This window comes from Tachysurus fulvidraco, chromosome 1 (assembly GCF_022655615.1).
Source record: "Tachysurus fulvidraco isolate hzauxx_2018 chromosome 1, HZAU_PFXX_2.0, whole genome shotgun sequence".
Lineage (NCBI taxonomy): Eukaryota > Metazoa > Chordata > Actinopteri > Siluriformes > Bagridae > Tachysurus > Tachysurus fulvidraco.
Window position 1 is genome coordinate 42,581,962 of NC_062518.1, and position 9,849 is coordinate 42,591,810.

A 9,849-nucleotide genomic window follows, 5' to 3' on the forward strand; every position below is an offset into this window, starting at 1 on the left:
CTGTCATTGAAAGCTAAGGCAGCTTTAGAGCAATGTCATACAAATCTGGATTAATAAAAGACTCGACATAGCTACATATTCATTCAATGCTTATTACAATACAATTCATTCAATGCTTATTACAATTCAGTAAATAGTACGACTTTCCTCAGTTGTTGTATGACAACATTATGAATGTTATCCTATCCATAATCTATCTTCATCTCATTGTTAAGTGATGAGATCTTGCAAAAACCAAAAAAAAAAAAATAGAGAGAGAGAGAAAGAATTGCTTGGCAAAATACTGTTTTGATTTTCTATGCTAACATCAATATAATGAGGCTTATCAACCTGAGGGTCCTCCTGACCTGCCTTAGAACGAGCTTAATCCCTGACTCACTGCATTATGATTATTTCAGTCAATGCAGTGTGCTGTAATTCTCTTAATAAGCAGAGAATCAGCTTTCTGTTCAAACTTGTGACATTAATCCACTAAGGTCGGGGATTGAGGGCTAGACTCTTATTTTATAAAGTCGATTGGACAATGAGTGTGGGTAATAATATCAACCAGACACAGCTGTAATGGTGGATAAACAAACAAACAAACATCATAAACATGAATGTACAGCGTTCATATGTTCAGCCTTAGTAACTGCCTGGTCAGGGTTCAAGTGGCTTAGTGGTTAGCACATTCGCCTCACACCTCCAGGGTCGGGGTTCGATTCCCACCTCCGCCTTGTGTGTGTGGAGTTTGCATGTTCTCCCCGTGTGTGTGTGTGTGTGGAGTTTGCATGTTCTCCCCGTGCCTCGGAGGTTTCCGGAGTACCCAGTTTCCTCCCCTGGTCCAAAGACATGCATGGTAGGTTGATTGTCCATAGTGTGTGATTGCGTGAGTGAATAAGAGTGTGTGTGTGCCCTGTGATGGATTGTATCCTGCCTTGATGCCCGATGACGCCTGAGATAGGCACAGGCTCCCCGTGACCTGAGGTAGTTCGGATAAGCGGAAAATATTATCACAGATGATTAAATAAATCTAATAACTGTGTGAGTGGGATTAAAAAACTAAACTCTTGAGTTGATGCCATTTACAGCGGCGTAGCATGTACTAAGTACTGCATGTACACAATGAAGTACTAAGACTAAGCAGTAAAGAAACACATATGTTACACTTTCATTCATTCCGCTATATGCAGTTAAAACGTATATATCGTGCTGTTAAACAGAACAGAACAGAACAGAATCTATTCCGGTCAGCAGGTGGCACTGTTGATAGTGTACAACCATTGGATGGTTGTTATTTATTCATTCTTTGGAAGAGTTAGTGAGGTAATGATAATGCAACTGATGATGAGTCATAGTCTCAAAGGGTTAAACCTCTCATCCCTTCCAACCATAGCAACGTCCAGTTATGAATTTAAATCATGTAGCTGAGGTTGGGGAACTGGTAGAATTTACAGGACATGTTGGAATTGCTTGGCATTCTAGGTTTTATCCAGAGTTTCCCAGGGAAGAGTGGTACGGTTTATATTTAATTAAGAATAAAAGCTTTCCAATTTGGGCAACACCCACTCTGGGATTAAATCATAAACGGATAGAAATATTCGAAGTGTTAAAAAGACACGGACAGAGGTATTGCGTTACACTCCTGGGAGACATTTGAAGCGTTTTTTTTGTCGCATTGAATTAAACACAGACAGGACACTCGTCAACTGAAACACACTTTGTTAGATGTGCTGCAAGGACGTGGTCTCCTGGGGACAAGTTTTAGGTCTTAGTGGATAAAGATAAATTTAGCTCTCATACAATATATAGGAAAGGTGGTTCCAGCATGCCTTTAGTCATTGTTAGTCAGCATGATTTAATTCACTGTTAGCCAGATTAGCATTGGATAAAGTGCAGAATCATCTTGACATACTGGTGATGGAGACATGTTACACATTAGTCTCCTTCACCAGCATGACTGATAGTCATACGGACGACAACCCATCGCCAGAGACGTCCTGTAAAGCCTCCTTCTTCTCCCCTTTCTCCGTATCGTTTGAAGAACCGGGGCGAATTGTAATATCATCTGGCTCTCCACCATGCTGGCTGATGGAACACTCCACCTCTTTGTATTTTCCTGAAGTATCTTTAATGACCATCTCTTTGCAGCATTTCTTCAGTTCAGGGTCTGGACAGTACAGGTACTCGTACATCGCAGCAGCCAGAATGCCACCTAAAATGGGCCCGACCCAATATACCTACAGGGAAGGTAGGACAAACCTTAAATTAGCTAGCTTTGTAAAGTCCACAAGGTTAACGTTTGCATATTGGGTGGTTTCTTCAGTTTGAAGTAGTATCAACTAGAACACGTGTACATTACTGAACTAGAAATATTAACTATCCAAAAAAACCTTCCTAAAACAAAAATTAAGACAAACTGTTAGCTGGGTGGAGTAAAGTCACTTGTACGCCATTCTTTTGAAGAAAAAAAAAATGAATCTATGATGTTAGATTGTTCTTCGGTTTACCTATTGGAAGGAACCTTAAAAGGTTCTTTGTGTTTTCTGTATCTTGGGAAGCCTTTCCAACCCTAAAGAACCACTAAAGAACCTTTGTTCTAAAGGTGTTTGCAAATTTTACTGTACTTATTTCTTTATTTATCTAAATATATCCAAAAAAAAAAAAAAAAAGCACGCATCTAGAACTATATAGAATATTTCAGCTTTCTACTCAAACTTTACTCTACTTTACATTCTATTCAAAAGTTCTTTACAACACATATAACATAATGCCTTTAGGGAGATAAGAACTCTAATGATTTCTTCAGCTTATCTGTCTGGTATAGATAAGATTTCACGGCAAGCTCAAATCTTTTAACTCTACGATAAAAAAAAGAAAAAAAACTTTTTTGCTCTAAAATCTATTTAAATGACTTCTCATATTTTTCTAAGATCAGGGAAGTAAGTATCAGTAAAAGCGACATATGGCTTTATATCTCATCCTGTAAGAATCATTGCTCTTGAAATGAAATTTTTAAATGTAGGACATTAAAATGTTATTTGTCTTGAGCCCTTAGAAGAACTTTTTTTAGTTGGTCCACCCATGTGCTGTCAGTGTCCACATGTCTCATTGAAGTCTTTTCATACAGTTATTATTTCCTCGATGTGCCCTTAGTTCCCATTGCCCTGTATTAAGCATGCTGACCCATGTGCTTTGCCGTACTATAGACGAGTCTCGGATTCACCCCAATAAAAGTACTACTTTGTTTACATTTATGGCCTTCCACACTGTACTCACATAAAATGCCATGCAGTCCTACGAGTGGATTTTGCAAGCCTCAGCACATTCTGCATAGTGCTTCACCCGGTGTTTAGACCGAGTGATGCTGCCAAGTTACATGGAGCAAATAAGTAATGTGACACCCTTCTTAATTATAGCACCACACATAGAAATCTCCTGAGTTTTTATTTTTGGTCAGGTTGCATTTGACTACAGCAATAAATCATTAAATCATTAGGATGGTCCGTATCGTCCGGGTACGTATTGCTAACTTTGTAGTAATCGATCAAGTAGAATGAAACAAGCAGTGTTTCATTCTTGGAAGCTTGGAAGCTTTTAAGCCAATGAGGTAAGCAATGGATAATTTGCAGCCCCATCATCAGAGAGAAAAATGGGGATGGTTGTCCTGGGACTGAGATCATGGGGCCAAGTGACTTGTGGAAAAAGCCTACTTAGTCTTATCCAAGTTGTTAGAAATTACTCCTTACTCAGTGATCTGAGTGCTTAAAATAAAACTGTAAACTCAGTCTATTCCAAGGCATTTCAAACCATCCTGCATCAACAAATTAGTATGTTATACAGGGGCAGTATTGTCATGTAGAGCAAGCCTAAGGTAGATAGCTACTTATGGAACTAACCATAGGCACCATAGATTCTGGGAGGTAGGGCTTCATTTGCATGAGGTAGATAAAATATTGTAATTCACATGCAGTTACCAAATCTCATCCTACATAAGATCCTATGGGAGACTTGGAAACCCTAACCCTAACCCTAACCCTAACCCGAGGAACCAGAGCATTCTATAACTACCATCAAAACCCTAACAACAGAAGGAAGGGTGTTCAGAACTGTTCCATAGATGGTATACGTAGGATATATTACAAAGTGCACTGAAGCTTTTCTATTGGCTCCTGGTGCCTTTTATTTTATTTTTTATTTTGTGTTTTTTTCCCCATTGGTTTTGTGGATCCTTTGCCTAGTTCTTATTCAGCTTCAGAAACATTATGCTCTATGACTGGGGTCATGGCCTATTGCTATGGTCTCATAGCTGCAAGGGTGTGCAACTATGTCCCAGAGCTGATTATCTCAACTGATACTTATCAAGCCCTTGATGAGTTGAACCAGCTGTGCTGGTGTAATGGAAAAAAAAACTAGCTGTAATTTGAAGCATCAATGGGTATGATATCTTATTAGCCCTTTAGTTTGTGTAAAAAGAATAAGATACGCCATCCTTGATATAGACAACCGGTCAGTTCTACACATGTCTTGTATCATACTCCGGTCCATTCCTGTTGTGAAGCTATACAGAATACAACACTGACTAAAGTGAAGTCTGAGATTGGTAGCAAACAATACAAGCTGTAACGCTGTCATTCTATAAAAAATAAACTGATCACCCCTTGCTCTTTTTTATATTCGCTTCTGTAGACTCTGTCAAGATTTCATTTGTCTTAAGTAACCTCATATCACTAGTGACATTTTGATTGCCTTATCAACCTTATGGAAAGATATAAAGGTAGCCATGCCCTGGGGCACTGAAAGATCAGATTAATTGTTCCTGGCAGGAGGACGTGGATATGTGACCTTACTGGATTACACTTAGTGTTACCTTCTCTGCATTCCCTTATGGCATAATTATGCTTCTGACTAAATTCTGAGCTAGGGTTCAAGTGTAACATATTAATAACAATATTAAAGTGGTGATTAATGAATGATTTTAGAATTTAACCAGTGCTATATCTCAGAATACAAAGAATCAATCAATAAAGCAAAATGTCTGCTGTTATTGTATTTCTTGCTTACCCAGTGGCTTTCCCATTTGAATGTGATGACTGCAGGTCCAAAAGAGCGAGCAGGGTTCATGCTGGCTCCAGTGTAAGGGATCTGTGGTTGAGCGAACAGTACACAGCATCTTGAGATATGGAATGAAGTCATTAGCATCTCAGAAAAGCAAGGCCTGGGCTTTGGTGTTCGTCTTTTGTGTTCTTATCTGCGAGTGCTGTTATAGTGCGGTACAGATTTTTTTTTTTTAAATCTATTTTATTGTTTCTTTGCCTTACATATTCATAATATATCTTTTGTGTTTTGATACTTACTCGAGTTGCAACTATACTGTTATAAACTCCCCGATGAGGTCGTGGAATAAAATAAACTCATTTACAAAATCAAATCAGCTGGCTAACTGTATTTCCCTGTAGACAATATCGCTTAAAGCCTTTCTCTGAAGTGTTTAAATTAGCAAACACAGTCTGAATATCCAAATATTAGATTTGGGCTGGCATTGAGTAAGTCTTAATTTGTTTGAACAGGTACTTCTATGGCAAAGACAAGAAAAAAGGTTAAGAAGAAATAGAGTAATGTGTTTGATAGTGCTGTAGCTAGGCAGGACTCTATAGAGAATTGACTTTTGGGAGTCGGTTGCTATGGTCGCATTAAGTGTTCAGGTAACACTGAGAGACGTCAGAGGTTTCCCAATGAGATCAGTTGTTTTGGAGCAGCTTAAAACTGAAACAGATGAAATATCTGTTCAAATATTTTGTTCTGAATATAGTAGACAACTTTGTGCATCTGTATCTGCATCCAAAGTCAACATAACAAAGTTAATGGATCTTGATAATAAACAAGTATTATGTAATAACGTTTTTTTTTTAAATCCAACTGCTCTACCAAACTGTAACCTTGGCTCAGCCGAGTCACTTTTTGTTGACTTACCGCAAAAAGGTGGCCGATGACTACGGCAATACCGATGGCGAGGCTAGCCGATCCATTGAGGTCATTTCGTTTGTTGTCACAGGTAGCGAACACGGTGAAGACGAGTTCAAATGTGATCAAGAGCTCCACAACCAGGGCGTGACCCACTGAGATATTCGAGTTCACCTGATAAAAGGCAAAGGACAGGTACAGTTGGGTTTTGCAGGCACATAGTACATACTCAAATCCAAATCAGCAAATTGACCATATCATATATTCAGTATGCCATTTAGACCAGTGTTCCTCAGTCTGAATCATGATGTGCACAACACAGTACGTTCACACTAGCAAGTAACGAATCACTCATGTTTGTAATATATCTTGTAGGTGTACAGTATGAAGTCTACATAAATTGGAAATACAGTAATTGCAGGGAGTAACTGAAAAAAAAATCCCAAAAAACAGACCAAATCTGCCAACGGATTGGCCCGAGGAATTTGTCACTTTGTTTGATTTTACAAAATTTGCAAAGAATTCAGAAAATCTCAATTTAAATATTGCCTTATAAATGGTTGCCTGTTACTTGCTAGGGTGGTCACATGATACAGTATGAATAAAGCATACATGTCATTTCAAAAACTTCACTCAAATTTATACTAAACCACAATGAAAAAGTCTGAACATAAAGCACATCTTACCATTGTAACACCTAAACTGCCTTGAACAGCACTTGGTGTAACCAGGAAGAGAATCCCTGCCCCGGTGATGGCACCCAAACACTGCGCAAGTACGTAAAACAAGGCCTTGGCAAGACTCAGCTTTCTGGCAACAAGCATGGCAGCAGTCACAGCCGGGTTTATGTGGCCTCCAGTAATATGAGCGAAACACTGCACCATGGTAGCGATGCTCAACCCGAAACAGAGTGAGATGAGCACCAGGTCAGCAGGTGGCGGATTATCCTTGTCTGATGCCCAGTTGATGGTTGAGCCAAGACTAATAAGTACAAAGATTAGCGTGGCTAAGAATTCACCAGATACTGCACGCCAGAATGCTTTGGTCCAAATGCCTTTAAAAGCTGCCATGATGCTCTGACATCTGCACAGTCGTAGGCACCTGCAGAAAGAACCATTCATCACTGCTACTGTCTGGTGGCAACCAGAGGAGTCTTCATTCTTATTAAACTTGTTAAGCGCATTATTCATGGCTTGTTAAACGCAAAATTAAATATCTTCTTTTTACCCGTATGAACAACAGACAATCAATACTGCTTAGATAGATAGATAGATAGATAGATAGATAGATAGATAGATAGATAGATAGATAGATAGATAGATGACTTTATTCATTCCAAAACTTCATTAGACCAGCACAGAATTAGAAATCAGAAATAACATTAAAAACACTGACAGGTGAAGTGAATACAATTGATTTACTCGATACATTCGGGTCCGTGAATGGGGTGAGATATATTAGGTAGCAAGTAAAGAGTCAGTGAGTGGTTAGAACCTACCAAAAGTGGTCCTAACAAGTACAGCCAGTGACCTCTGGTCAAGGTCATGATCGCCCAAGGATCACTAATGTGTTTGGGGAATGAAGGCTAATCTGTCTGGTCTGATCTCGCAGAGCTATTTGTGCAAAAAGTTAACGGTGGCTATGATACAAAGGTGTCAGGAGTATCAGACTGTTTTTGATGACTCCTGTACACCAACAAAAGATACTACAATGAACATGTACAGTAAGCATCAGAACTGGACCATGGAGCAGTGGAAGAAGGTGGCCTGGGCTGATGACTCACATTTTCCTTTACATTATCTGGACACATGAGTACATCTGCATACATTTTCTGCAGAAAAGTTGGCACCAAGTCCAATCCATGGAAGCCTCACCTCACAACATAATGTACATAACTTAAATGATTTGGCTAAAGTCTTGATGCCAGATACCACAGCACACGTTCAGTGGTCTTGTGGAGTACGTCATTGACGTATCAGAGCTGTTTTGGCAGCACAAGGAGACCTACACAACATTAAAACAGTAGTTTTAAAGTTCAATGTATGTAAAAAGACTCGAGTGTAAGAGTGTGATGTGGAAGTGCAATGGAGTGTAAACAATGTAGATATAAGACAAACTTGAGTGGCAGTGCAGTGCAAACATCAACAGTGTCAAGATAACAAAACAGAGATTTGAGGAATAAAATGAATATGAGAAAAAGTACAGAAAAGGGGAAAAAATGGAAATAAAGTGGTAGTTTTTACAAAAAAGTTTTTATAAAAAGTAGACGGTGGTAAAGTTGCTGTTTGATGCCCATGATCTCCAAAACAAAAAGGTGAGCTTGTGATGGGCCTAGCTAAGGGGTGGCCGGTGACACCAAGTACAGTATAACATTATTATTATTATTATTATTATTATTATTATTATTATTATTATAGAACATTCAATGATCTTCAAATGATTTAATAGAGTGATAAAATCATGACTATGTAGAGCAATAATAATAACAACAAAAACAACAACAACAACAATAATAATAATAATAATAATAATAATAATAATAATAATAATAATAGTAATTAACAATAATAATACTCACGTGCTAGCAGCGGGTGTGTGTGCTGTTGGATGCACGAGTGCCTGAGAGAACGCGTCACACTCACACATTGTGCACCTCGCGCTCCGCACGGTGATTTATCTCGGTGCCCCGGGGGTATCAGCCCCGCGAGACTGAAACGACGGACGCGAGCCGAGGGCGGAGATTAGATAAGCCACGCCCACCGAGTCACCAGCGTAAAGGCGGCACATTCTTATGAACATTTATTTGAAGTCTAATAATAGTTGAAATGAACTTATATTGTGGGATAATATTACAATGTTCGCGTTTTTATGTTTGAATGAAAATTCAATAATCCTTAAAAAACAAACACACAAAGAACCAAAAAAAACAAATAAATAATTGACTAATTAATTAATGAATTAATTAATTCATTAAAACATGCATACAGTGTTTTTGTGGGAAACAGGCCAACGTTTTATTTGTTTTGTTTTGTTATAAAGTGCATATATTTGTTTGTTTATTTATTTGTTGTTTAATAAAAATTCAAGTAAACAAATAGTTAAACAAGCAAATTAATTACTTAATTCACACACACACACACACACACACGCACACACACACACACACACACACACACACACACACACACACACACACACACACACACACACACACACACATTTATTTTTGCCTCAGATTGTACATATTTCTATTCATTCCTCAACAACAGCTAATTAAAGCACGATAGCCGAGGAGCAGTTCCACACTTTTCTTTACTAATCTAGTCCTATACAAAGTCACCAATAATATCTGATTTACTGTTGCTCCTGGCTAGAGATTCTCAGTTCTGACCACACCACATGTACGACCTGCACTCATCCTGCTCATGCTGTTGCTGTTTAACATGGTTTAACGTCACTTTGTCAAGGACGGCTGATGTTGGGTTTGTGTGACTTTTATCTGATAACCCAAAAGTTTGTTAGCTTTAGATCAAGCCAAGAATTTACTCTGTAACCTTCCAGAGTTATTGTAGAAAGAAAGAAAGAAAGAAAGAAAGAAAGAAAGAAAGAAAGAAAGAAAGAAAGAAAGAAGGAAAGGAAAGAAAGAAAAAAGGACAGACATGCACGAAAGAAAGAAGAAAGAAGAAAGAAATGACAGAAGACAGAAAGCAGAACTAAGAAAGAAAGAAAGAAACAGACTCACCTACAGCAATAGGAAATACGAAAGAAAGACCCCCCATCCTCAGAACGAACGAAAGACACTACAGAAAACTGCAACAAGAACCGAAGTAAAGCACGAACGCCCTACCCTCAGCATCCCTACCTTCCCTCACTCCCTCCCTCCCTCCCGCCATCCCATCCCTCCTG

The 9,849-nt window shown here is 38.7% G+C and overlaps 1 protein-coding gene across 2 annotated transcripts; it reads right to left on the minus strand.

The window, feature by feature from the left end:
- Window positions 1-893: 893 nt before the first annotated feature.
- Window positions 894-8,674, minus strand: LOC113658407 (aquaporin-4). 2 transcript variants are annotated; one of them, XM_047821349.1, is made up of 6 exons: window positions 8,522-8,621; window positions 7,818-7,947; window positions 6,630-7,044; window positions 5,953-6,117; window positions 5,044-5,124; window positions 894-2,219 (listed from the first exon to the last, which is right to left on the minus strand). In XM_047821349.1, exons 3-6 carry the CDS (start codon window positions 7,011-7,013, stop codon window positions 1,947-1,949), a joined length of 903 nt encoding a protein of 300 aa, XP_047677305.1. In that variant the 5' UTR covers window positions 7,014-7,044; window positions 7,818-7,947; window positions 8,522-8,621; the 3' UTR covers window positions 894-1,946. The 2 variants fall into 2 exon arrangements, with proteins under 2 accessions (XP_047677305.1, XP_027026618.1); XM_027170817.2 differs by lacking the exon at window positions 7,818-7,947 and having other exon boundaries at window positions 8,522-8,674.
- Between the last annotated feature and the right edge of the window lie 1,175 nt (window positions 8,675-9,849).

Bases quoted from the DNA above. Each gene is read 5' to 3' on its own strand.
- LOC113658407 (XM_027170817.2), bottom strand. From the start codon at position 8,589: ATGTGTGAGTGTGACGCGTTCTCTCAGGCACTCGTGCATCCAACAGCA. The intron at 6,118-6,629 runs GTAAGATGTGCT...GCCTTTTATCAG, and splicing joins GCAGTTTAGGTGTTACAATG to GTGAACTCGAATATCTCAGT. The intron at 2,220-5,043 runs GTAAGCAAGAAA...CCTTCCCTGTAG, and splicing joins TCAAATGGGAAAGCCACTGG to GTATATTGGGTCGGGCCCAT.